At 39.4% G+C, this 27,946-nt stretch overlaps 1 protein-coding gene and 1 long non-coding RNA gene across 9 annotated transcripts; one reads left to right on the top strand and one right to left on the bottom strand.

Annotated features, from left to right (window-relative positions):
- Positions 1-165: 165 nt before the first annotated feature.
- LOC144655321 (GATA-binding factor 2-like) lies at positions 166-20,696 on the bottom strand. 7 transcript variants are annotated; one of them, XM_078515551.1, is made up of 5 exons: positions 20,348-20,696; positions 5,510-6,385; positions 4,611-4,759; positions 3,834-3,959; positions 166-1,504 (listed from the first exon to the last, which is right to left on the bottom strand). In XM_078515551.1, exons 2-5 carry the CDS (start codon positions 6,357-6,359, stop codon positions 1,148-1,150), a joined length of 1,482 nt encoding a protein of 493 aa, XP_078371677.1. In that variant the 5' UTR covers positions 6,360-6,385; positions 20,348-20,696; the 3' UTR covers positions 166-1,147. The 7 variants fall into 7 exon arrangements, with proteins under 7 accessions (XP_078371677.1, XP_078371678.1, XP_078371674.1 ...); XM_078515552.1 differs by lacking the exon at positions 20,348-20,696 and adding an exon at positions 17,733-18,040; XM_078515548.1 differs by lacking the exon at positions 20,348-20,696 and adding an exon at positions 15,232-15,755.
- On the top strand, positions 10,327-25,350 carry LOC144655350 (uncharacterized). Of its 2 annotated transcripts, none has more exons than XR_013571075.1 (3): positions 10,327-10,690; positions 15,027-15,188; positions 24,941-25,312. It is a non-coding gene; the product is annotated as an uncharacterized LOC144655350 (long non-coding RNA). The 2 variants fall into 2 exon arrangements; XR_013571074.1 differs by lacking the exon at positions 10,327-10,690 and adding an exon at positions 14,253-14,471 and having other exon boundaries at positions 24,941-25,350.
- The last annotated feature ends 2,596 nt before the right edge of the window (positions 25,351-27,946 follow it).

Here is a 27,946-nt window from a genome sequence, read left to right as displayed (position 1 = left end):
AATGGCTCGAGATTCTGAGCTTGAACTGTCCTAGTATTTCAAGTTTTTCAACTGCTTTCCCGTGTCATATTTTTAAACATAAAGCCTGATAGAACATGCATAACTTAAAAGGCTTTGGTGACTTTGTATGGTCCCGCTCGTTTTAATAAAGCAAGAACAAGACAGTTTTCCAGTGGATTTCACTTTATTTATTTAAGTTTTTTTTGGAGTCTCAATGTTCATTTATTTATATATAATAATTATAATACTATTCTTGTTCGCTAACATAGCGAATGACGAGTATAGACATTCATACAGGTCTTACTATGGTGAAGGTGGAAGAAAGGATTGATAATTCAACGAACGCTACGATAGGAAAAACTACATGAACTGCAAGATAGAATCTTTCTTTGACGATAACCAGAATGAACTATAGAAGAAATCTGTGTCGATAACATAACCTGTATGAATACATTCAGTATTTTCTCGAGTTTAATATTTACAGCGTATATTTTCTTTTCAGGGCGATACGGTCTCGTATCTCACGGATTTTTGAGCCTTGAGACAAGAAGCGATATACGAGTACACGATAAAGCTTTTAATTACACACAAATATCATGAAATCAAATATGAGGACTTTTTATCATCTTGCAAGCAGGGCGGCTTTATCTGTTGCAAAGTTAAATTCTACGGCGTAACACCTAATCTTATCACGGGCTTGTACAATATTTAACCTGTCCAAAACTGCAAAACGAACAACATTACAAACCTCTTCAATTTGTACACAACCGAATCGCTCTGCTTGCTTCTCTTTCCAACACAACTTTTTCAACGAATCTTGCTAAATTCTCGCATGGCTATTCCACGCGTGAAACGGACTTAAACGACGAGAACGGATTTGAGGTACGCACTTGTAGCCGTTTTTCTTTTTCTTTCCCGGCCTTTCTGCGGGTGAAAATTTAATTAATGAATAGATATAGGAGAAAGTTTGTACTTATAATATAACTTGATATCGAGTACGTTTTCTTTCAAGCGAACTTGTTCAACAAGAGACGCTTGTCGTTACGATAAAACATGCAGTGTTCCTCAAAGTTCCAGAAGGAATTCTCGCTGTAAAATGTTTTTCTGTTTCCTCGAAGACGTCGTTTCATGTCTTTCCGTTAGTTTCCTACGAAGCGTTCATGGATACGGCCGGTGGAGCTGGTAGATAACTTGAAGGATTCGAGGTCGGAGCAGGAATAAGCGGTCCGTATAGACCTGGGTGAAGCGTTGGTATCCCCGTCATTGATGGTCTTGAAAACGCGGTTGGCGTGTAAACTGAAGGACTTATAACTGGGCTGATCATGCTTGAAGCTGAGCTCCCTGGGCCGATGTTTGACATGGAATCACGGGTATTCATTAGCTTCTCTTCGCTGCCATGTTTTTGTTCTTGTTTCACACCCTTGGATTTGTTCTTGTTTTTGGAAGAAACTTTTCTGTTTCGTGTCTGGATGCCATCTTTCTTCATCGAAAGCGGACGGTTCACCTTTGAAATAAAAGACAAAACCAGAATTAGTCAAAAAATTAGCGGCAATTACGAAAGGGAAGTGTAAACCTCTAATCCCTTGCGTAAACTATCGACTCTAAATTTGTCTTCATCTCAAAATCAGAAAATGATCAATTTATATCCAGAAGTTTAACAAGTCTTCCCGAATCAATCTGTATAGAATAGAAATTCACGGAAAAACTACGGAATCGAAAACCCATAAATGTTTGAATATCTACTGGCTAGACTAAGTGCGATGCAAACTTTAAGAGAAAAAGGAAACTTTAGAAAAACCCTAACCGCAAAATCGGATAATTTCGTGACTCGCGAGTGAGAGCACTTTCAATTTTTTTCCATTAGGAACGGAAATTAGATTAGAGTCTGAAGTAGTGCACAGAGAGAAAGGCGAAAGTCTCGTTTTTCATCAAACACAATTGCATAAACTCTAAAGAAAATCTGCTGTATTTTTAACGTTTATAACCAACTCAATTTACTTCAACAGACGAAATTCGGCAGTTTAAACACGCATTAGTATCAATGGCTATTTCCCGCTTGCCGGCAACCTTTTTTCTCTCTCCATTGTTTGTCAATGTGCATTTTTATTAAAACGAACTATTATGACAATTCGGCTAAAACGGTCTCTAGTAAAATTTGCCGAAAGAAATCGTCTCGAGTTTAACTGGTTTCGTGGCAACCACACGTAATTCTCTCAATTTCTTTCTTTAATGCTGTGGGCCGCTCTTTTGTAAAACAAAGAAGCCATACGTTTCAAGACTATATTTTACCGCGGCCTTTAAAATGAAATACAAAGGAAAATAGGCAGGTGGTCTCTGGTTTAAAATACCATAGATCCTTGTTTGACCATTGAAAAACCATTTTATGTCTTTGCAATGCCTAAAGCGAGATTGAAAATCACTATTTTAAACAAGAAAAGAATTGTGCCTTTCCAATTGAACGAAATATGTACTTGCGTGCATAATTTTTTTTAAAATCAATTCACAGAATGGTGATAAAAACAGTACAATTTGTAAATTAAAAATTCATGCAAGTAACTCATTATGTGTTAAGACAACGCGAAAAATAAAAAGACCTTCGAGTACACAAAAAAGTTTAAGGAAGCCAGCGTGATTACCTAATAAATAATCAGACAAAAGTATTTTTTTAACCACAATTACGGCCTTGGCGTTTTATTTGAAAGCTGAAAATTCAAGACATTTGTTCGTTGACTTATTGAAAGCGCGATAACACAAGAAATATTAAACTCTCATTATCTTCGTAATGCACAGGAAACAGCAGAAAATTCAATTCCCGCCAGCGTAGAAAGGAAGCTATTAACTCGATATAACCGACAAGTTGATGTCTTGAGTTAAAATTCAAGCCAAAAACACAAAAGGCTCTTGGCTCACCAGAAGGCTGCTTCGCTGACAATTAAATTAGCGCAGGAAATACATGTTTTTCGGTGTTTAACGGACACAGAAGTCATTAAAGTTTAATACATTAACATTAATTAGCATGAAAAGTCCAGCTTTTCGCTATTGAGAAGGTGTCGAAGCCGTGTTTTTTGAATCGTGTAAAAGAAATTACGAATGTACACAATACAAAACAAAAACCCCACTATTTGCTTGAAGCCCGCGCGCCATGTGAAATACTTATGCCACGCTAAGCCAAACAAAAGTCATTGAACATGTAAAAATATTTACAAGCCTCGCAAAAAATCGGAAGCCAAAAAAGCACAGCACATTAAGCTTTTACTCAAAATAACTCAACCGGATATTGAGATGAAATTACCCCAACTTTGCTAAAGACTAATTGATGAGCTTTGTAATAAAATATAATCATCTACACATAACGGCTTTCGCAACAGCTGGAGACGATCTCAGCGAACGGCTTGGAAAGCTTGTTCGTCAAAAGAGCGATTCACATTTTATTCAATAAATAAAATGCCCAGCTCATTTGCATTCTTGATTTGAATTTTATTTTCTCGCTGGCAAACGGCTGAGAAGGAAAAAATCATTGTTCGCGAAGAGATGAGCGATTGCATTCGGAAATTTCTTATCTAAAACGAAGGAAATTCGCTTTTCTGAGCGTCTTAAACCTATGTTTGTTTATCGTTTCTGAGCCATTAAGGATAAATGAATTTCTGATAGTGTGATAAATAAATCAAGCAACCCGCCGTTTTATCGACGAACATCTTATCTTTTGTGCTTATTAATACGTTCATCTCGACGCCTTTCTTTTCCACGAGAAATCTTTTCTACTCAAACAGAAGACGCTTAACTGTTTTCTATCCACGCGCGAACACACACGCTCCACTCACTCACTCACTTACCGCGTGAAGTTTCCAGTAAAGTCCACACGCATTGCAGACAGGGTCTCCGTTTTGGTTTCGACGCCACAGTGTAGTTTGTGTGGTATGACAATTAGCACACGATGTTCCAGCTCTGCGGGCTGCCGACTGTTTGAAACAAAAAAGAGAAAAGCAAATTACAATTAAGAAAGAAAACCTCACAATTCACAAAAAGAGAATAGCGTTGAAGAAGCCCCACTGAAAAGACAGTAAATAAACGCCATGAATTTGAAGCTCCTCGCAGGGGATTTCTTGTGCCATCAAAAGCATTTTAAGGGTTCCATTAGAGGCGTTGACAAGTCGCAGTTTTGTGTTAGCCATAATTTATACAAGGTCTGTTCGCAAAATTTACGTGAAAAGGAACACGAAAGTTCTAATTGCCAGATTATGCATCGCGCTTAATTTTTTTTATCAAATTCCCCATATGGAAGACTATTAAGATAAATAAAATTAAAAATTCCTACGCCCCTCAAAACGTTTTACTCGGGCTGTCTGTCTGCATTCATTCATCTCCTTGAGTCTTTTAGTTAGCAATTATATTGAAAGGGCTTTGAAAATTTTCACACTCTTTGCTGTCAACGATTGCGAGCGCATCAGATGTCGACCGTCAAATCTTAAAGCGACAATTCGAAAATTAGCTTAATGCCACGATAACGTAGGAAGTTTTTAATTTCGATGCGTGCCTCTGAAAAAATGAAATTAAAAAAGAACTTCTAGCTGGATTTACGTCTTTTTTTACAAGCCTACCAGATGACTCACCAATCTTCGTTTAGGTTTTATGAGAGGGCGGCTGGCTCCGTTCATCTTGTGATACAGTCCGCAGGCGTTGCACAAGTAATGTCCTCCACCATCTCTGCGCCATAGCGGGGTTGAAGTTGCGCCACAGTTGACACATTCGCGCCCATCCGCTGGTTGAAAAGACGAACAGACCCAAGATCAGCTTGTTTCCGCGTTTCGAGGATTTTTCTACCTTCCCCTATGGTAACCACTCGCGAGAAATTCAAAATGAAATGTTCATAATAAAAACAAATGTGTGCCCGGCTTTTACATTATTTTGTGTGTGTTTTGTCTCGTTAGATCGAATCGCGTTCCTTCAAGTAAACAGCTTTCCCAAAAGGTCATTCTTCACGACAACAAACGCGTCGTTTTATTACACAATCATCCTTCTTTGCTAGATCTTAATAACTGCCTTTCAAAATAACCGTTTTGTACTAAAAACTCTTTCTTCACGCTTTAGAGAAAACCGCCGGAGCTAGAAGCTAGAACAAAACTTTCGTTCAGAGAGTCTGTTGAACACATCTTAGCGCGGTGGTTACCATTCATAATCTAAACTAAAATATTTAACATTTATAGCACAAGACGACAAACTCACACACATATATTATCTATTTATCAAGGAGTTTCTGAAAGCAGGAATGCCGCAAGTAGGAGAAGTTTCAACGGTGAAAGTTACCGCACAGTAATTAGATTTATTTAGGGGCATAATTAGAGCCTCCAAATTGGAACAGGCGTAAAAGAAATTTTGCGGAGAGAAAAACTTCAACTCCCGCAGGTTCTGTGGAAGGAAATAACGCTAATCTCGCCGGGAAAGTGGCATTTTGGAGATAATTCGATTTGGCGATTAGTTTTTGTTTGCTCGACTCTAAATCCGTACTAACCTGAATTCGATCGGCTCTTCGTTCTCGTTCTAGGAAAGTTTCTATTCGCCATTAGCCCGGGCAAACCCGGCAGTGGTGCGAAAGAGGACATATTAAACTCTGAACCAACGTAATGTGGGAGAGCACCCGTGAAAGGAGTCGTGTCGGGTCTTGGGGAAACAAGCGGCATTCCGGCTTTCAAACGTGCCTTCTCTTCACTACCGTAGCTGAAAATATCATTGCCAATGACTCCGCTCTCGCCAGAGTTATCCTTTGGCGGTGTTGGCGGGAAAGGAAATAAATGCGCTGAGCTGTGAGACAGTGACATCGAGCCCGAAACTGCCGAAGGTGGCATGGAAACAGGAACGGGACTTGGTCGATGGCCCTGCTGGAAAGAAGGACACCAAACGGACGGTGGAGTTGTCGTGGAACAACCGTGCGACATCAGTCCAGGCGCTGGCTTGCTTTCAATCCACTGAATAGGAGTGTGAAAGTGCGGACGGCAAACCTGGCCTGGCGGAACGCGAGCGGTTGGCAAGAACACCCGGCTGCAGCTTCCTTGAGGGCCAGATTGGCTCTGAGGATCTTGAAACGCTGTAGCACCGTGCGCGGCCATTTGGCACATTGACGGGCGGTAGGCTCGACCGCCAGGAGTGTACGACCAATTTGTTGCGTTTCCCGAGCTGTCTAGGTGGTGAAAGAAAACGTCGACTTCGTCTGGTGGCAGAAGTTGGTTGGTTTCAACCAAATTCATGTTGTTCGGTGCGCAGTTCGAGGCAGAAGACTGCATTCTATCGCTGATATGAGCGCCTTCGTGCTGCTGGCTAACTGCGGGATGAATCCATCTGTGGTCTGGGTTGACTGCTTCCATCTTCAGAGTGCCAACTCGCGAGAAACCTTCAAGAGAACAGAGGTGTTGCTCAACGCAAATAAAACACAGAACTGACAGAGTGGCATATATTTAAATGGTTTAATAAGTCCCATAACAATAACTACAGGAAATAATAGGTAAGAGGAATTTCATTGTCATGGCATTATATTCAATGGGAAATTCGTCGAGCGGTGCAAGGCGTCAAGACATAGCGTGCATCATTAAACGGAAGTCTCTATTCACAGTTTTACAAGTAAAATGAACGTTGCGCTACTTATCAGATGAACACACTCTAGAAATCTGTAGAAGCTATTCAAATAGATATGGAATTTCTCCAGGGCTCCTAACACACAAAGGGAGATCTCCGAAGCTGTAGGGAATGATGATTGGGCAGATAAGGCGCTAAAATAAAGTGTGAGGCATTAGCTTTGTTAGCCATCGATAGCGCGGATCTTCGTTTGTACGTGACGCCGGACGGACAGAGTGAGAGAGAGTAAAAAAAAAAAATCCCCACGGACTCTAAACTCCACTGCGCACCTCGTGAAAAGCCTGTCCTTCACCCGAAGTAGGTCGCTGAAGAACCCTAACGTGTTTTGTAAATAGTCGCACTGTTGAGTCTTATGGGATAAACCCCGCAATGCACAAGCTGAGATGTGGTGTCTGGTTATATTCAAACAATATTTGAAAGGTTTTGTAAGCAAACCAGTCTACAGTTCACTCCCGCTTGGTTGGCGCCTACAGACCTGCTTGTATATACATTAGGAGTGACAGGTCAGCCGATCAACCAATCGCCTCGCGCGCTGCTTGACATTTTGTTAGATTCTCTCTTCCATTCAAAACTTCATTGGTACACAAATCAAACAATCAATTCCTCGGCTAAAGTGAGTTGTCAATCAAGCGGTTGGGCGCCATGTAAAGTTTTCAAACAGTAAATTAGCGGCAATATTTTCACGTGAGCTCTGTTTAGCATCGAAAACACGTGATGGACGCGCGTAAGCATAGCAAAGGGATCGTGCGATGTCGCCATATGTATTTTGGCAAGCTCTGCCAAGGAAAGAATGTATACCCGGTTTGAACTTCAAAACACTTCGGGTTCGCGCCTGCATAGTTTAAATACACAACTCTTCAAAGTCAGATTTAAATTTAGATCCGGGGCAAAGAATTCCTCACTTATCTATGTAAAATCAACCTCTTTGACTGTATTTGTTATCATTATATACTTTTCTTACAAGCGATAAATAATCATCCTATTTGACGAGCAAAAATTAACGGCTTTGTGATCCGCATTAGTGATGCCCCAGTGGTTTTTCCATGACATCCCGAGAAAACATCCCGTTGTGTATGTTTGTCGAGGCTATTTACTCAAGCGGTGTTCGGCTTGATGGGCGCATCCGCCATTACAGAGCAAAGAAAAACAACATGGGTGCTTTGCTTTACAACTAATTATCCGATGCTGCGCGCTGATTGGCTGTGGTGTTAAGTTCATTGTTACGACAGGTGGAACGTGACCGCAAGATAAAACCGATAACAAAAGATAAGCTCCGCAAGGATTTTATTGCGTATTTCAGGGCTTGTTATCAGTGTAAATGTTTGCAAACGAAAACCTCTTTACGGATGATAGGAAATAAATTGAACTCTTATTGCACTCGGTGGCTCCGGACTGTCGTGCAACGCTTGGCCACAAACGCGCCCGTATTCGGTTCAAGTCGCGCTACACCCTATCATACATCGGTGATGACCTTTCGCGCGAAGAATGAACAGAATGACAATGTAATTGGTTAGTGTTATCTGAGTTTCAAATGTTCAACAATGTTGATGATTTGCGTGCGTAGCATTAGAGCTTGCAGACAGCACGACGCTAGTTCGCAGCCTGTTAAATCGAGATCTCGACAACTCGAGATGAAGATCATGAAGCATTTCCCGACCTCCGGAGTAGATACGACTGTTTGATGCATGAAGCGAGGACAAAAAGAATTCCCGATTTTGCAAATCGCTTATTTAATCTCTCTGATCGAATTCCTGCAGAGTTTGTGTCTCGAATAATGAAAATATTTATGCTTTTATAATCACGAAGCAGCAGAAATTCGTAAACAAGCAATAAACATAATCGCTATAATCACAGCGATTACCTAGACAGTGCAAAGTTTGAAATGTGTGATAAGAACGAATCGATCATGCAATTTACACTCTACACTGAGAGTGCTCAAAATGTACAATGTGTACCGCAAGAATTACACTTGGGAAATGATATTGAAATCCATAGCTACTAATATTAACGGACAACTGCTGCTTGCAGCGAAAATAATTTTTTTCTTTTTCTTAAATGCTGAATCATTAAAATTTCTTCGTCCCACCTGCGGGGCACAAGAAAGAAACACAATAAAACCGAAGACAGGGTATTTACTTGGTGCGGTCGAGGGCACAGGCCCACGTGCCGAACGAAACGAACATGAAATCGACCCCTTTTCGCTTCGCTTCATTAAATGCGAGAAATTTCTCTTTATACGTGATGTACTTTCGCTGCTCAAAATAGTCGCTCTATATATTTTCCCTCGGTTGTTGCGTTATCAACATTTCAATTATTTTCCATTATAAGTCATAAATGTTTAAAGCCAAAACTCTTTAGGATAACAAGAAATAAAGATAACCCTTTTATGAAAAAGAATAATAGTTTTTGAAAGAAATTAGTGTATTTATTTCAACAAATGAAACGCGTTGTCCTTGAGAAAACATACTCAGCTGAGAGCACGAAATAGCCAGCGCTTGAAAAAAGGTAAAGTCTTTTAAAGCCTTCATTAAAATATAGCGCAATTATGAGTTTTTAAGAGCACGAGCTGTTTAGAAATGAGTAAAGTTATTTTATCGTAATTAAGATCGAGAAATTGAATTACTTAGCTGCTCAGGAAGAAATAACTTTTTCATAAAAGATTCATGTTCGGCAAATTCCCAGAGCTGCCATTGCGTATGCGGTTTGTTCAATTAAACGCAACTTTCGCTGATGAAAATAAAAATGTCCTCAGCTCTTTCACTTTGAAGGAAGACTTAAAAATGTTGGCTGTCCCTTTAGAAGGCCAAGGTATTAAAATTTCTACTTTACTAAAGTGTGTCTTTGTTTTATACGGATTTATTTTGATCGCGTGGGGTTGTTTTAACTGCTGGCTCCGTTGTACAGTTAGAATGCTATCTAAATTAAGAACATAAAACATTTACCAGGAAGAGGCGTTCGAAGGCTCTCGGGCACAGCTCTTCCGTAAACTAACGGGCATAGACTCCCCAAGATGCAGGTCTCTTGGTTAACGCTTTCCACAGACATGGTCAAGTTCCCTACTTTGCCGGCTACTACTTTCATTTGCTACGCACCCAAACTGCAACGAGCTGCGAGGTCCGCCGCTTATAGCCTCGCGTCACGGCAGCTAGCTAGATATATCTATCAGTACACATTGCCGCTCGTCTAAATCCGTAAAACACACAAGCATCGCTTTGCTGGCGAGATAAGTCAAAAGAGGAAAGGGGTTATCAGTCAAAATATTCCCATTTTCCTTTGTGTAAGGTGGCGATGAAATCTTTTGTATAATCGCCAGCATGCTTGATTGCATTTCTGATTTCTGAATACACACAACTGTTTATTACGCGTTTTCGTCCTGTTTTGAAAATTTAATCTTTGGAAATCCTTGAGCTTTCTAAGCCGCCGCCCACAACAAAAGACCTAGACAAGGCTCAATGTCGCCGTACATGGTTTCGTGGCTAGCAAGATCCTTGAGCCCCGTGAAAAAAGGGTGATAATTTGAAAACTTCCACAAACAGGAAACTCCGTTTAGCTTTATCTGATGCTGGGGTGCCATATCTTGCTCACATACTGAGCACGGTCTGGTACAGTATCAATTGATCGCTAAAACAAGTTTTAATGTCCGCGATCGATTTTATATCTGGAAACTGAACTAGAGGGCTTTAAAGCGCCCTCGACAGGGCAAACTGATAAAGCTTTGAATCGTGATAAACACGGATTATAGGCATAAACGGCCGCCAAATTTACAAGCGCTGCGACCAGAGAAATTGAGCGCGCGTCTTCACTTGACGTGTGAAGTTGTTCACACAAAACATGCAAGGTGTTGCATAAAAACACGGAAAAACAGATCTATTGCTGGGCCATAACAAAGATCGTAAAGTGATATATTTTCATAGCGCCAAGACAATTTATAGCTGGGAGATATATCGGTTGAACATCAGATGAATATCGAATGCTCCAGGCTTCGTGGAGTCGCTGTACATGCAGGAATTTTTATGGAAAAAAACATCTGTGGTATCATTTGTGACTGAAGCGTTTATCCGCGGTAGGTAACTTTGATTTTGCTACTGTTTCATCGTTGGAGGGCCTGTAGCTGTTTTTCATTGAACAGGGAATGGCTTTCTTCACAGGAAACGCTGTCGAAGGAAATTAGAATTATGCTGACAATATGAAAGAGCGTGTAGCACGACCGCAGGAATCTGCACAACAGAAGTGCAAAAATTGTGGCAAAAACGGCTTCAAAACGCATTTAGAAACAATCAATTCAGGTGTCACTGCGCTTAAATTGCTGCGTATCCGCCGTTGTGGACAAAATATTAAGTCGATGATTAAAAAGTTTAAAACAGACGACGAGTTGATGGTTTTTTTCCGTTTGCGGAAGAAAATAAGTAATAGTGAAAGACATCGTTTTGTTTTTTCTCGAGTCGACAACTGCAATGGCAGTTGTGAACAGACACTAAACAGTATCGACTAAATCGGATCACTTTTATACCACACACAAGTGAGGCATGGTTTGTTTTACATCAAACTTGTTGAAACCCGGTTCGGAGCTAGCAGTACACCACAAATCTGCTTGCGTTTTCCCAAGTCGTTTTATCTAGTTAAGCCTACCTTTTAATACCTTAAATAGGATTGCCATAAGTTGCCAAACAGGAAATTCAGCGATTCTATTTGGGTTTTATACAAGATCAGTACAGTTTCTATCTTTAGCTTACTCAGTCCAATACCGAAGTGAAACAGTCAATGACTTCTAAGCTATATACGTTTTACAAGCTACCTCTATATTTATGATAGTGAGTCCTGAGGCATATATAGATTTAAAAATAGATTTCTGCCCAAACCCTCGCCTTATTCAACTTGTGACCTCGAGCAATAATTTGATTTTTTTGCATAAAAAAGAAACTTATCTATTCTTCTGTTGCTCAGTATTAATAATGGCAGACACATCTCTTAACTAAACTAACAAATCTCGCACACGTAAACAGAAGTGTTATCTGCACGGAAAACTAACAAAAGGTTAACCCAACAAAAACTCGTGAACAAAAACGATAAATCCGTGTCGCACATTTGACACACGTAAAATTTCCATAACAATGAGCTGGCTAAAGCAACTTGTAAAATTGGGAAGGCGTTTAAATGACAGGATATTGGTCTGGATATATCTTACAAAAAAAATTAACTGAGAAACTCTGAAATTTCGAAGTTTGAAAGAAGATAGTTTGGAAGATTTTTTGCATTGCAAGCTCTTCTCTAAGCCCCTTCGGTATGACACACGAGTTGGTAGACGCCCGAACGATCAGCCTCCGCATGCAAATTTGGCTCTTGTGGACACGAAAAATGTCTTATCAGTAATAAGCAATTTACTAGTCCTTAAAATTCATCATTTCGCTGCGGAGGGGTTGAAAATTACAAAGCGAAACGTCTTGAGGTGGTCAATTGAGTGCGCGAGAGTTGAGCTTTCTTGAAGAGTTTACGTGATTCATTCTGATTGACACAAACGGTATTTCAAGTCTCTTGAATTTGATCCACTCTGCGTCTCTAAACGGCTCTCGAAGAAGGATTACTTTAAACAAAATTACTACAGCAAGCCAATTTAGGCCTAAATGTCTTAACTGCAAGGCTCTTATAAGCGGATTCAGATCTCTTATTGAAGGAACTCAAAAAACTCTTGAACTTTGAAAAGCGCGTTATGTAAGAGAACGTTGGTCGGAGAGAGAGAGCATTGTTCCTTTGTGATTTTAAACATTTGTGAATGCAAATAATCCGTCGTGAGCTAAGTACATTATTAAATTCACTGAAATTACGATGCGTAAAAAGAGACAAACGATGCAGCAATTATATGTTATGGTTACTGTCGCTAGAGTTTTATTCACGCACGGTAGAGACCTCGCTTTATGTTGTGATTGTGTAGATTCACTCCATTGCGTGAGCCGTTTGTTTGCAAATGGTGTTAAAAAATAAAAAGACCATTGTGTATAATTCGATAAAATTTACGAGAAGTTTGCCTGTTTCCTTATCGCCTTTTTAAGGGCGCAATCAGGAAACTTGGGACCTGACCAAGAGATCACAGCTAAAAAACAGATAGGAAACAAACTTTAATCAAAGTGGTTTTCTTGGTTCAAGAACGTACCCCTCAAGCAAAGTCGCGACAATCCGACTAGAAACAAAGACAGACGCGTGCTGTTGCCGCTTTAGAAGAATACATGTTTCTGAAACTAGTGACTCTTTTATCTTCTCAATTTGCTTAAATTTTAGGGGCGAATGACCCGGAACACTCTGTACCATTGTTCTTTGACTACAACAGTTCTTATTTGACAAACGTGCGCACGTATGGTCTCTGGGCGTAGGATACAGTTTTATAAAGACGCGCGAAGCTTCTCTTAGGGAGAGTTTGCAATGGACACGAGCAAATAGGGAACCTCTTTGAAAGCTAGGCTGTCAACTGCCCTCGATTCTGTTGAAGTAACCGTGTGAAATAGCATTTTTGGCTTAATGGGAAAATTCTTTGAGGGTCAGAGTGGCGACAGAGAGTCGGTTGTCGGTGTCTTTGATTTCTCAACACTGTGATAGCCCCTCGACAGTGCAGTTTGTGTGCAAAGTGTTTCCAAGTTCCTGTCCCAGACGTTTATTTATCCAGCGCAGCGCAACCCAAAACAATTCTTCTCCGACATTGCTGCAAACTTTGCAGAGAGTGTAAATTCTCGCGGAACAAGATAAATGTGATCGTGGTTTGCAGCCGGAAATGCCATTGAGATCTCGATATAGCTAGCCACGTTCCCCTCTAATACCTGCCTCAGTTGAGGTTCCTGTCAGAGAGGGCTCGTTCCAACTTATCAATCACTCTATCTAAAATCGATAATTGCATAATTATCACGTTTTTGGATCTAAGCTCGATACTGAATGATATGAATTTTTACCTACCAATGTTGAGAAATTTTTCTTGGTTCTGAATGAAATCGGTTCCAAATAAGCGCTGCGTCTGTCGCTGACAATATTTTTTGGCTGTTTTCTTCTTTCACGAATCGCATCGCACCCTTTAACCCGACCACATGGTGGAAATTGCGCTGGTTTGCAGCCTAGAATTTATTGCCAAATAAGCGCGCTAAATAATTAATCTTGTGTCGTCTGTTCTGATTTCCCACCCTTTTGGCGTAAAACTCAATAACTCGGTGATTTGATGGTAATAATTGTTTATTCAAAGGGAGCACTGGATAAATATTTCTCGATATTTGAACAAACCAAAGCTGATATGATTGTTAGAAGTGAGAACATTTCCCACCCCCTTCATTGGCAAAAGTTACGAAAGCAAAACTGCTTTAGCAGCGTCTTTGATAGGCTGTGAACTATTATGCTTTTCATTCAAGAATTTTGTCGAGCTATTAATTTTTGATGACTCTGGCCATCCGGCCTCATTTCGCTACTAATTGAATCCTTATAAACGCATTTTAAGTTTTTTACGAAGACGAATGGCTTGCTGTCAGATTCCCGCTTGCACTCGGTCAATTCTTGTTGTCTGTGTACTTGTATAATGGCTTTGCGACACGAGTCATCCGCATATCAATGGCAAAAGATAATACGCTAATAACAACGGCCTAAGTAACTTGTAGCAAACGGGTAACAGATAATTGCTCAATCGAAAACCGAAACAGTTCCCCGTCTAAGTTTAGCTCAACGGGCCAATATAGGCCAACGCGAAAACGTCGCGCTCGGCCACTCGATGGAACCGCGAAAGTGTCTTGCAATTAGTCGATCGTGGTTTTTCCAATATTTGCGTGGAGCATCTGCGGGAATAAGTGAGGCAAAAAAGCTGTCTGTAAAAAATGGAGGTAATTTCATAATGGCAAGGCTTTTGTGCTGTGCGTGATAATCTATGCATAAGTGATGAAGCAAGCCATCAAGTTCTCACACATTTCTAATGGTTTGATAATAGGTTTTTGGCAAATTTTGTATTGAGGCAGCTGTTCTTGGCCCTCGAAAGCCATAGTGCTTGTAGATTATAATTTTTCACTGACCGATAATTAAGCAAGGAGCTAACGTGGACATAGAGCGAGTCACTGCTATAACATGACATTCGAAATACACGCGTAGGATCTTACAAACTACATAAACTTTGCTGTTCGATTCGAATTTGTATAGGCAACCAATTCAACGAACGAAACATAGATATTGGATTATCGACACCACTTAGCGATAAGGCGGGTGGTTTTTATTAATATTCTCTGAGAGTGATGTGTAGGTATTTACAGAAATCAGTTTGTTGTTCCTCGAACGAGAGCTTGCAGCCTTATCGAGATAAACCCATCAACCTCCCGGTGTGATAGCACCGATACAGCAATTTCATTGATCAGTGTGATTAAGCGGAGTCAAAATCTATCTTTCAGCGCTACAGGGAGCTTGTTCTTCTAAATTAGTGTATACAGAAATCTGGCTGGGACTCGTAACTGCTGCCTCGGTCCATTGGCAAGTAAAGGACCATTCTTCCTTCGCACCACAGAACTCGCTGAGGTGAACACGCAAAAAAAAAACCTCGCCGCAAACACAAGGTAATCCGATTAGCTTTCCTCAAGTAAAACAAAAGCTACTCACCTCGTTGGCGATTTATTTGTTCAACGAGCTCCAGCGATCGCCGACTTTTTTTCTGCTACAGAAAGTACTGTTTGAAAGCCTGGGCTAGTGTTACATTCTATTTATATGACTTTAGCGCTGAGGCGCCAATTCGGCGCCTAGCGAACCGGTCTAATTCACTGCTTTGTCTAACGTACACATGCTTTGCTTGTGCCGACTTCTAAGCACGCAAGATGTAGCTGAGATTTCTGCGAAATCCACCGATTTATTTCCTGCAATGCCTCCAGAACGACCGAGCAAAGTGGTCGAATTAAAGCGAATACCTCACAAGTCGTTCCACGAGTTACTCAACTGTGACGGATTTAGTGAATCATATCCGTGCGGAGCGTTGGCGCCGAAGTCGCGTATTGCGCTGGATACGCCGTTTGATTGAATCCATTCGCTAGGCAAGGCAAGCATTTGCAAGCGCGATGCACCCACATCTAGCTAGCCCCTCGCAGAAGGGAGGGGACGAGCACCGCGGCGAAAGAAGCGATAAATTTCACACTTGTTACTTTTCTAAAATGCGTTACATGCCCTGGAATGACCCGATTACGTACGGAAATCGAAATTGTTCACGCTGACATTACTCGAGGGTGGGTAAGTGAAGCACGCAAGTAGAGGAAACCAAAAATTTAGCGTCAAATAACAAAAAACGAAAGCCTATTAATTTTTGGTTTAGGAGGAGTTGACAGACTTCAGTTTTTCAGGATATTGATCCGGTGGGAATCACACGATATCCAGTTATATTTCTTTTTAAATCGATCTTTCCTTTGCCACTTCAGGCAGTCTCGAGATGTTCTCGCGCGTTACTCGAGAAGAGGAAAAAATCTCATCAGGGAAACATCTTTTCTGCCGAAACATCCTCAATGCGGTGAAAATTTTGATTGAAAAACGCTGTTGAAATTTAATTACGAAACACAAGAACCCTATTTTCTGTAATAATCGAGATATAAACCCGCAAACAAGACGTTTTTAACACGAAGAGTCGAAGACGGATTGAAAGACAAGAAAGTTTGTCAATTCGATAATTCCTCGAGACAGGCTGTGATTTATTTCCTTAGACCTTCCGTAAGACCTTAAAAACCAAAAAAACGCAACTTTGAATTCGGCTTGAGTGACGTTTTTCTGGCGAGAGCGAACTGATGGTATGACTAATTATAAATACATTGTCACTTTTTGAGCAAATTCTTCAACCCATCTGGCTACTTTGGAGCCGCAAATCTTGTTTCCGTATACAAATTTGCCCACCTACGGGAGCTAAATAAAAAAATGCCTGTATAAAAGGCTGGATAATAACAAATTAATGAGTCTATGGGGAATCTGTAAACACCGTATTTTGGCACAAAAAACTAACGCGGCCATGCCTGTAACATCTGCATTGCCGCACTACCGAACAAATCTTTGCATTCGTACTTCAATTTCGCTGCCGGCTTTCTACGTTTTCAACAAAAGCTGCGCTTGTAACGAGATCCCTTAATTTTGACATTGATATGTTGTATATTAGAAATTGTTTGAATTTCTCTCTCGTCCACCAAGACTAGTGACGCCAATGGGTTATTTGGTGAATTTGTATAGTTTTGCTGTGTGCTACACATCCATGAAGGCGGGGTTTTATTGTTAACTAGAAAGTTCTGATTGCCATTCGCGTACAAGGCCGGGGGCACGTTTTAATCGTTTTTATTCAGGCTTTAAAAAACGTAGGGAAATTGGCGTTTTTAGCACGCCAAATAACTCTTTTATGTTACGTGCGCGCGCTCATTTACGAATCTTTTAAAACAAAATTTTCTCAATTCTATTAAAGACAATGATTTCATCTTTTGTAACTGATTACATTGATCTTTGCACATCATCAATGGGAAACCACATGCTTTGAAAATCTAATTCTTTACTTTTCGTTCGCCTTCACCTTTGCCCACAGTTACAAGCAAGTACCATCGCAATATCTTGCTTTGATTTAACATGTAAAATGCACGCAAACGGTTGTTCGACAAGATTCATTTCAAATTCCGAAATGACTGTGTATAATCTTCCACAGAGCGATAACTCTTAGCTCTCATAAATTATTAAATCTATAAAGCTGTTAAGGTTATCTCTGGTTGAATGTTTTACCTACTAGTTTCCTGTAGCCAAACGCTGCGAAAACTACCTCAACTTCTGTTAAAAATGTTTCTAAATTCGAAACAGTTAAACTTTGCAACGTCACCGCTAGATTTAACGGAAGGGACCTTTTGAATACGCATTTCCTTCTTCGGCTCTACGCCTCCTTAAAACCATAAACATCACTCGTTTCCTCCCGGCTCCATATTCTCTTAGCCTCAGAGGAAACTGTTTCAGTTGACTCGAGCGGCATAAACTTCGCAATCTGGTGTCATTACACTAAAACAACATGCTAGATCTTAAAGAGCTGCCTTTAGGTTTATCTTAGATTTTCAAGGTAGATATTTAAGCTTAAGTTTCATAACAGAAATCTAGAATCTCACCTCAGGAAAGATTAGAAGCTTTCGTGAATGATTTGATTTATCTTTGATGTGAAGGCTCCGGCTTCTGCGTATACAAAATTCAAGTGTTTGCGTTTACAAGTTTAATAAGGTGAGAGGTGTCAAAATAAAATTTTGATTTGTGGAAAAAGACCCGAAAGGTCACTTGAACATAAAACTGATCCTATAAACAAGGCCTCCTTTGCACAACTTGCTTTGGCAGAGAAAACGCTATGAAAAACGCTATTTTACAAGAGCGAGATAAAAGACGAAAAATATAGAACCACTTACCGTATTTAAGTTTGCGCCAAATCTAATGCTAGAGATTTGAGTTGAAATTTCGCGTTTTTCTATTGTGATATTTCCTTCACAATGGTACAGTTTTAATCAGCAGAGATTCTATTAACTGGGGGAAATTGAAACATTCTGCGTATATTTATAAAACATATTAACCGCATAATATAATGGGACTGTTTTACATGCATGGGCGCTCAACCAATCTCGCACGCGCGTTGAGTGGCGCGAGCAACCCACCCACGTGACCCAGCTTCGAGGCGGCAGATGTACTGCATCGGTCACTCGAGTATGAAAAGATCAAAGACATCAAAGTCATTCTGTTTTCTTTATAAAAGAAATAAAATGGAGGCATTGCTCTAAAGTAATTGCAATTAAAGGATCTCTTTCAAACATTTAGGAACACAGTTTTAATACGGCGTAAATGGTTTTCCTAATTTTACAAAAGGATTTCCACTCAACATGGGTTTGAACGCAGCGGATGGTCGTTTGCGTGTCGAAAAAAAAATTGCGTGCTTAAAACGACAGTGGTTTTTGTAGGTCTTACTTAACTGCATTTAGTGTCAGATTTCATGGGATTAAAGTTTTAAAATTTAACATGTGCACGACCTTTGTTGAAGAATAATTCACGCCCTAATATGATGGAACAGTAATCTAGAAGTGAATGTTTAATACGAGCCAAAATAATTCTCACTGTGGGATTTTTTTTTTCATCTAATAACTAATCGTATCTTTTATTCCACGGGTACTTTTCTTGCATAGCCATCGAAAGTACTGTTCGATAGTTAACCATTTTTAAAATAGTGTCAACTAATGGAGATTCAAAGATAGTTTCATAAAGTTATCGAATGGAGTTGTGAATTTCATTTTGGTCTTGTCTTGTTTTGCAATCATTCAAAGGCGTTGTAATGGCGTTAAGTTCGAGAATTATTCCTCTTAAATCTGGTGTTAAGTCGCACCCCTGACTGACAATATCTCTGTTTATGCCGTATTTTTCTGTGTAAACCCAGTGAGTTAATGTTCTTAAGTAACAAAAAAACATATCTCAAACATCGAAGGAAATCGGAACAAGGCTCATATCTGAAGACTGTTCGATATATGCTTAATATCTATGAATATAAAACGAAACAGAAGTTTCCACAGTTTCATCTAGGTCAACTGAGAGAATCTAATAGTGTTAAAAAAATTATTCGAAGTCTCAGAATAACATTTTCAATTTCAAAAAAGTGGATTAAACTCTTTGTAATATCCTGCTTGAGTGCTTTTAAGTCGACACGGTGTCTCGAACTCGCGATTTTAAAGTGCAAAGTAGATTCCGATAAAATGGGCAGGAATGTGTTTCTTGAAGTATACATAACCGATTTGTGAAGTGCCACCCTCTTCTACGGTCACAACAGCGAGTTTTCCAGCCAGTCTTGCCTTTAAAAAAGAATTAAATGTGAACGAAGGCCTTCTACAAGTAGGTCTGCGAAAAAGTGTGCTGTGTGCTGACGAAACATCTCGATCAGGAAACCAAGCGAGATCTTTAGCTTACCCCGTTAAGAGGATCAGCTATGATACCTAAAACCCCGAAATATAATCCTCTAGCCTTCTCAATCTGATCTATGTATATAAAACATGAATAAAGTTAACAAGTGAGGTTTAATTGCAAGATAAAACTCTTTTTTACATGTAGTTTTGTCAAGGGTCCACCAACAACATCACGATAGGGTTTGAACTCTTTGCATGAATATCACAAGGCAGATAAAACTCGAGATGGTGGCCTCAAATAAGGGTGACCAACAACAGATTTAGCTACAAGATAAAAATTCACCTTACTAGCAATACTAATGCACACAGCACCTAGTATGACATGATAGCAAAACTTAAGCCAGCGATGGAGATTTAAATTAAACAAAAAAGGTGCCAACAGACCGCTGATGTATTTGTCAATAATTTATCAGTGATCGCGCTTTAGAAAACCTATCTTGGAATAAAAATATCGCAAAATGTGTCTCAGCGAAATATTTAATCAGACATGTAGATATTTCAATTTTAAAGTCCTATATTAAACGCGTCAAATTTTTTTCTCTAAATTCATGCTTTCTTTATCGATAAGATAGGCGCGTATTGCTAATGTGAAGCTCAAACTTTGCGGAGAATCAAAACACGTTCACTTCTCGAAATGTAGCAACGGGAGCAGGCTACGATCATTCAATATTGTGCAAAGACAATCGTAAAAGGGGACAGCTGTAAGGAAGGACTGACCAACATTTATTTCATCGGGAAACATTCAACATGGATAAGAACTGAAGACAGGAAAAAAAAAGTTTTAAAACTCCCACCTTTTCCAAGATGTCGTCTGTGTTGAATCAATTTCTTCTTTTTAAATTTCTTTTCTGAAGTGACAGCCTTCGCTCTGCTGAAGTTCGTCTGTCTTGGACCGGCAAAGCTTTTGAGAACTCTATTTGAGGAAGTTTTTTTTAATCCGCACCACTCTTCGCTTATTTTAATAATCAGACGGTATCAGCACTTTTCGGATGATCTTTAATTTGTTTATTTCAAAGGCCGGGGCGCGGTAGGGATTTGAATTTGGACTGCGACAAACTATTCGATTTTTTTTTCTTTCTCATGCCGCATTAGTTTCTAATAGGAAAGAAATGAGTTGAATACATAAACATTAGTGCAATGAATAGCTAGACAAAGTGCGGTGATTTGAGTTGAATGTGATTTTCATTTTCAATATTAATCAACGCAAAACTCTCCTCTCTGTCAACACAGAGGCGATCTCATTGTTTCGTGATAACGATCATTGCATGCATATTTCATAGAGGAAACACATTTCACAAGCCCTGCCAAGCCTTAGATTTCTCAATCTGATACGTTCTGTTTTGGCTTGTTAGGTGCACTTTGCATAAACAATTCGGCCACTGAATTCCGTCTTCCGGATGATCTCGAATCAGTCTCCTTCTTGGAAGTGCTTTGCTATCGCTCGATCTGTTATCTGTTTTCTTTAAAGTTTTCATCTCGAGAGGACATGATGAGTCAGAAATCTAATATCGCGTTTGTTTCCTGTTTTATTTTTTAACTTTTCCTTTTAATTCGATGTCTAAAACTTAAGCACATGAGTAATATATTTTATTTTCCTAGAAAGCCATTCAGTGCAGAGAGCAAATACGATGAAAACATTACCGACGAAAAACGACGCATTAATAAAAAGATTAATAACTTCCTTAAACCCTTTTTAAAGCCTTTTTAAAAATCAAAATGCCTTCCCTTGTCAGCGACAGAAATCTTATCAGGCTTAACCTAACATTCGACATTAAAAATATTGAAAGCAAACTGGTGAACCGCTCTGTTTGCACCCAACTTTTTCATTGTTTTTCCTTTCGCCAAAATTCAACTTTGAGATTTGAATTGTTCCTCATAATTTTTTCCCTATACTGAATAAAACATTGAAAATTATTATGACTCACTTAAATTTTAGTTCGCACGTGTACAGTATTCAGTTATCCTGTCGTTATTTAGATCTTAGTTTGGCTTGATCAGTGGGACATATCTTACTTAAAGTGCCTCTTCTGACACAATCTAACACACCTTACGCACTATCGGGAAACATCTCACTTTATAAAACAATCCCTTACAACAAGGAGGCGACAATTCCGTGCAAAAGCTTGACCTTTGCGTGAGTGTTTTGGTAATATTCTCGCTTCTCTTTGCAAATTGCGTCATCCTTGTAAAGCGGCAAGCCGTACGAAAAACGTAACATCACGCACGCGATGCGCCATTGAACACGTTCTCGCCTGTCTTCTTATCACTCAATTTGAGTCAAATTCTGCTGCTGGTTTTATTTAGTGCGCAAATAATCTACACAAACGCAAACTTAACAAAACGTGCTGTGTCCCCGCATCTCCTTAATAGCAATCTCACACGATATAATCTTTGGCGCTTAGTTTGGTCAGAAGCGTGCGGTCTGGTAAATCCCTTCTCAACAACCTCAATTTTTAATCACCATTTTTCGTTTGCATTTTGATAACAATTTTGCCGTTCGCCCTTGGAGCAACGGGAGAATCTTGTGGCGCTTATGCTTCGATATTATGCCCCCGAAAAACAAAGATTAGAATAACCTATTACTTTTAGAATTTACCGTGTTATTGTATTATTTATTATCAGTTTTTTTTTTTTTTTGCTGAAAAGCAACCCGAAAATAACTAAGTGCGTTTTCATGTCATTTCAGCTGTAGTGGTAGTTCTCACAGTTTTTCGCGAGTTTTTAACTTGGAAAAACTTTTTTTCTCTTTTGCTCCTCGGCGGCGTAAACGTCCAATAATAGAAAACAAATGTTGGTACACTTTTAAACTCGATTAAGACACACATAAAAGAAGTCAGGTGACCATTCACGTCCCAAAGACGATCAGGACCTCGTTTCTCCTTACAGTACTAGCACATGGTCAAACAGGTAGGTAATGAGAAAACAGAAAATCATCAACTGAGAAATACCGTCTTGATAGACAAGGAAATGAGTAAGGAGAAAATTGTATTTATTTTTTACAAAAGTATATTTTTAATATAATTATTTTTTTCAGCATGGGGCTGAAAGGCGGTATATTAAACAGAGACCTCGAGGTTTTTTCATATTAATCAGTAAAAATCTTTTCATATCAGATTTTTTTCTGTCATCAGTTTACAGTAGCAATTTGTAAGACAGAATTTTGAATGAAGTTTACATCTTTGCGTAGAAGTGCTGCCGGCGCCCACTTATAGCTTAAAACTCACTGGGAGTTTTAACTCAATGAGAAGAATATATTTCAAAAAATAGATTTGCAGCCTTTCTTTCTATAAAATGCTTACTTCATAAAATAAAACAGTTTAATATTTCCCAGATGAAGCCACTGAAACCTGCGGTTTCGAAGGTTACCCTTCAAGATCAAAGATTCCGTGTTGTTAAGGAAAACGGATATCTGTAAAAAAATCAAAACAAAAATGTTGTTTTGGCTTGAAACCCCACAAACAGCTTCGAAATTTTAATGGCTTCTTCAAATCCATGCAAATAGAATTGCTGTTTACTAATTTTCCAGACCGTTTTCCCACGGTATCGGAAAAGTTTTCCAAAATTAGTGGAAACTGATACGAAAATTCCTTACGTTTGACCCCATGTCCAAGACATTCAAGTTCTTTGACAAGTCCATCTCTCCGAAGGCGACAACTTGCTCCAGCTAGACAAAATAAAAACTCACGCCAAACTCTTTTAACTTGGCAGGAAAACCCTTTTACGTGCCGTGCGTTTTTGTGGAAGGATTCCATTTATTAAAACAACAAAATAAAAAGTCGGCGAGGTGAAGCAATGCGAAATATTAAAATCATACAACGAGAATTACTGAGATTGGGTAAAGTGAGGGTTATGTGGATAAGCTGTTTACAGACTGACTGTGTAGGTTATAACGGTTTTTCAGTAGAGATACGGAAGTAAATTTAGAAGTTTTCCATGATTTGATAACTCTGCCAATGGGAAATATCGATTTCACGAGTAAATACATATAAAGCGGGCATAAAAAAAAATATAGCTGGTTAAAGGTGACTGAGGAAGTCAATAAGATGTTAATGGGCGTAGTTGTTGATTTCCGTCCCCATTTCTTGCGCATTTCCTTCTATTTGGAAACATTTTGCTTTCCGTTTTAGCTTATTCATATTTTTGGAAACCTTTGAATGATGGTTTTAAATACTGGAAGAAAAAAGAAGTTGTAAAATTTTGAGTAAATGCGTCAAGTCGAGCCATCAGGCTATGACGTCGTTTTTGTAAAACGTTTTTCAGTTCTGAGTTCAAAATGTTAATTTTCCTTACAAACTACCATAAATTTGTGTTAAATACAGTGCGGAGAATTCGTGATAAATCAATACAATCTCTCAATCTCGCCGAGCTGATGATTGCCACTTTTCTCCTAACCCGTTTGTGCTGAAAAAGTATTAGTACTGTAAAGAGATTTTAAAAGTGGATCAGTTTAGGAGTTAAAGGTTAAACTGTACGTGCTGACAAAGGAAATGTTTTGTCGTTGTTTGTTGTTGCGCCCACTGAATACTTTACAATTTTGAGCAAGACTGTAACACGTCAAAGACAAAAACAACAGGAAACGCTGAGTGGAGAATTGAGAAAACAAAATAAAAACAGAAAATACTTGAAGTACTTCCTCTTAAAATTTACTCACGAACTGGTTTGAAATTCTTTGGCTGTTTTATGTTCTGCCCTGAATGCGTTTTCTCGAAAGCGCTGTTTCTACGTGAAGGCTTTCCCGGTTCTGTCTCGCTGAAGTCTCGCAGGCAAATCTTGTCTATCACTATTTAGATGATTAAATCGAGATCTTCTTTTGATACGCCGACTATATAACAATAAACAAGTCTCGCACGCTCCCATAATCTATTCAAGGTGCCATGACTTTGTGTAGATAAGCTGGAAGAACATTCGCCGATTTATAAACAATGTTGTGTGTAGCATTCCTCGATGTTATTTTTTTGGCTCAAGTTTTCTCAGCTTAAAAGCCTTGCTCTATAGACAAGTGACCTAGAATTTAAGCGTCACATGTTAAAACTCTGCTTTCCGTAGTATGGAGCGATTAGAAATATTGCTGTTCCCCTTGTAGTACATTTATCAGGCTGACTCCTCACCCGGGTGGGGAGAGGAACATGAATTCATACAATCTCTGCGCCCCCCTTTCCTAGTCCGACGGTTAATTGAAGCAAATTGACTTATTAAAAGGCAATTGAGGCCTAGAACAATCTAATCAATTACTCTGGCGAAATCAGCCATTTAAAGAAGGGCGAAATTGTGACCAAAAAAATGTTTTTCGGTCTCATTCACGCAAAATAACTTTAGTGTATTCCTCTGCACGCATGTGTCAGTGATAAATATTCACCAAATTGTTTTATGTTTTGTATCTTTAACAGGCGTCAACGTGGTACTCCAACAAAAATGAGGCGGAAATTGAAACGAGCTCCAAGTAGAAAACATTAAGGCGCGGACTTCAGCCATTGAAAAGTGGAAGAGGTGCTCTTTTATGGAGGCGTGGCCTTTTGGTATACACACGCACCTTGTTGTCAAGGAGAAGAGTGGTTCTTATTAGGGGGAAAAGTTAACAACTTAAAAAAGCTTGCGCTTAGAGCAGTTTTCAATTGAGTGTCGTCAAACCAAAACCTAAGTAATTACTCTGGCCAATCACAAAGGACACAGACAATCCAGTGAACCAATCAAAACTCGAAGCAAATACATGTAGCTGGCACGAAGCGCGGGAAAACGTGCGCGAGCGAGTCACGATTGGTTTTGGTTTTAGTTCTGATTGGCTGAGAAAGTGGCGGGAGATTTTTACCCCGGCGTAGATAAGAATCTCTTCGTGTTGTTCTGGCGGGGGCGCAGCACGGGGACTGATCTGGGTGAGTCTGGCGCGAGATTTTGAAGCCAATCACTAAGCGTAGTAATGCAAAACCAAAGCAAACGCAATTTACTTTCGACACTCAAGTGAAAACCGCTCTATAAACTTAAAATGGTGACCTTTCCAGATTCGCTATGGTTTTTAATTTACCTTTACCAACTTCTAGTGGATAAAAAAAAGCTTCAAGTGGATAAAGGTGCTATAATAGACACTATTATACAAGCAATGATAACAAGCCCGGCTTTTGGAATTTTGCGCGTCCAAAATGATTGAACTTATCTTTGAAAGCGATTTTGCCAATGAAAAAATTTAGGTGCACCTAACAATATTGTTTGATAAAACACTCAAAACATGACGATATAGATATAGAACACAAAACATGCTCCACATGTCGTCAAATGAAATTAAGGTTTATTCTCCAACGACATAAAATGCAAAAACAAGATCTGCAGTTTACAATTGGAAGAAACGTTTCATCCATTAGATTAAATCTAAGCACATGGGCTTTTTGGGGGAGGGGGACTTAAAATATGATCAACTGGAGAATAAGCCAACGAACAAGGGACGAGATTTTCTGGCTCGATAGGCGAGAATAAAACAGGAATAAGTACATTTCTGTCACAGACGATTCTGTAACAACATCGACGGTTTGTTTCAGAGATATCGAATGTGTTAATTCTTGACTGACTGAAACGGCTGGAAAAAGCGAAGAAGCGACAATAAATATTTAAATTCACTGAATTTAAATCAGTGATATAAATGATCAATAAATAGGCTCAAGAATGCAAACAATTGGCTCAGTTTTCAGTAAAATTCAGTTCAACAAGTAAAGCGCTTATCGTGTGTTCGAACCACTGATCAGCAGGGAGATTTTTATACAAGAAGACCAACAAAACACAATATATGTTGGCAATTTTTTCAAGAGCACGTAATTGTTCTACATGTTAAACGAGAGAAAACCTAAAAATAGGTTCACTTACCAGACCTCCTCTACTTTAACCGCTAACTCTCTTTTTGGCCCTGTATTGCTTGCAGTGTAGCTCTGATCCAAGGTTTATGAACTAGCCGCACATAAAACTGACAAAGGCACTCAAAACTGATCACTTGAACTGAGTTATTTTTAATATAATAAACGCCACCACTACACCAACTCGAAAAACAGGATGTTGTAAATTTTTTCTTGCCCAAAATATTTTGGAAACTGTAAACAGTTTGCCCCACGCTGGCATGATGTTATGTAAGCTTATTACACGCGCCCTTTTCAATTTTGCTGGCTTAAAATTTTCTAAGTATTGGACCGGGTTAAGTTTTTGCAGCATTTTTTCAAAGTCGTGTAATAAATCTCTTATTAACCAAGCTTGCTCGGGACCGTGCTGGGACATTATCGGCCCTCGGTCTTTTCTGTTCTGACCTCACTGCATTCGATGTGATCATGACGTAAGGTCGATATTCTTCTAGTATAGCAGGGGCGGATCTAGGGGGAGGGTGCAGGGGGTACGCATCCCCCTGAGATGACCTGCAGCTTTCTAATACAACTGGTATTCTGCTTAAAAAAATCAGTTAGAAATTCCTAGTGGTACACCCCCTACTAAGAAAAATCCTGGAATCGCCCCTGTATAGCCTTTCGCTTGGAGACCTACAAATAGTTAAACGATCAAAGCTATGAAAATAAACTAGTGAGAGCCTTTTCCGATGTTCGCTATGGCGACTTCTCAGATCATTTAAATTAACCCCACGCCCTGACTACCTGCCTAGAATGTTTGCTTCCAAGCCAGATGGAATTTGAGCATACCGTAGTTAACAATGGGAAATGATGAAGCCCGGAAAAGTTCTTTGTTGTAGGTTTTTGTTCGCTATTTTGGGGTTGACCCTGCACAAAATCTGACAAAATACAATATGTGATTACGTGTGTTCATGTAGCCTGAATTTCAGACATTCCTCTGTGGTCGCCTGCTTCCCATAAGCAGGCGACCACAGAGGGATGTCTGAAATTCAGGCTAGTGTTCATGCAACTAACCAATAAAAAACATTCGATTACGTAACTCGTGCATAAGTGTATGAGCGCAAAACAAAAGATGTGCTCTGTCATGGACCTCCCAACCTAACTCTTGGCCTCTTTGTTTGCTCATTTTATGTTTGTTGGGCTTCTTAACTATTTCCCTCTATTAAGACTATTAACTGTGGTTTGAGGGAGTATTAATTATAGTGCAGTTAAACAATAAAAGAAAATAAACAAGTGAGAACTCTATTTCATTTTTGAGTCTTTTTGACCGACCGTTAGCCATGGCGACTTTTCAGATCGTTTTATGATTATCCCCCACGCCCTTACTACTTGCCCAGGTGGGTCCCGGAATGTTTTTTCCGAGTCGGATTGAGTTTGAGTGAGTCTTGATTATAGTGCAAAACATTTAAGGGCAAATCAAACAATTTTAAAATAATTTTGACTAAGCAAACAATTTAGCAGTTCTCTTGATACTACGTAAGATGGTTATGTAACTCTTTAATTCTCTGCTGTAATAACGTA

Source organism: Oculina patagonica, chromosome 5 (assembly GCF_052425735.1).
Source record: "Oculina patagonica isolate OP01 chromosome 5, crgOcupat, whole genome shotgun sequence".
Classification (NCBI taxonomy): Eukaryota; Metazoa; Cnidaria; class Anthozoa; order Scleractinia; family Oculinidae; genus Oculina; species Oculina patagonica.
The sequence above is the reverse complement of the archived record's forward strand: the minus strand, read 5'-3'. Positions and strand labels throughout refer to the sequence as shown.

Coding starts and splice junctions, on each gene's coding strand:
- LOC144655321 (XM_078515546.1), bottom strand. CDS start 9,708: ATGAAAGTAGTAGCCGGCAAAGTAGGGAACTTGACCATGTCTGTGGAA. Junction 6,386..9,569: donor CCTTCGAACGCCTCTTCCTG/GTAAATGTTTTA, acceptor GTTCTCTTGAAG/GTTTCTCGCGAGTTGGCACT. Junction 4,760..5,509: donor GAAGAGCCGATCGAATTCAG/GTTAGTACGGAT, acceptor CTTTTCAACCAG/CGGATGGGCGCGAATGTGTC.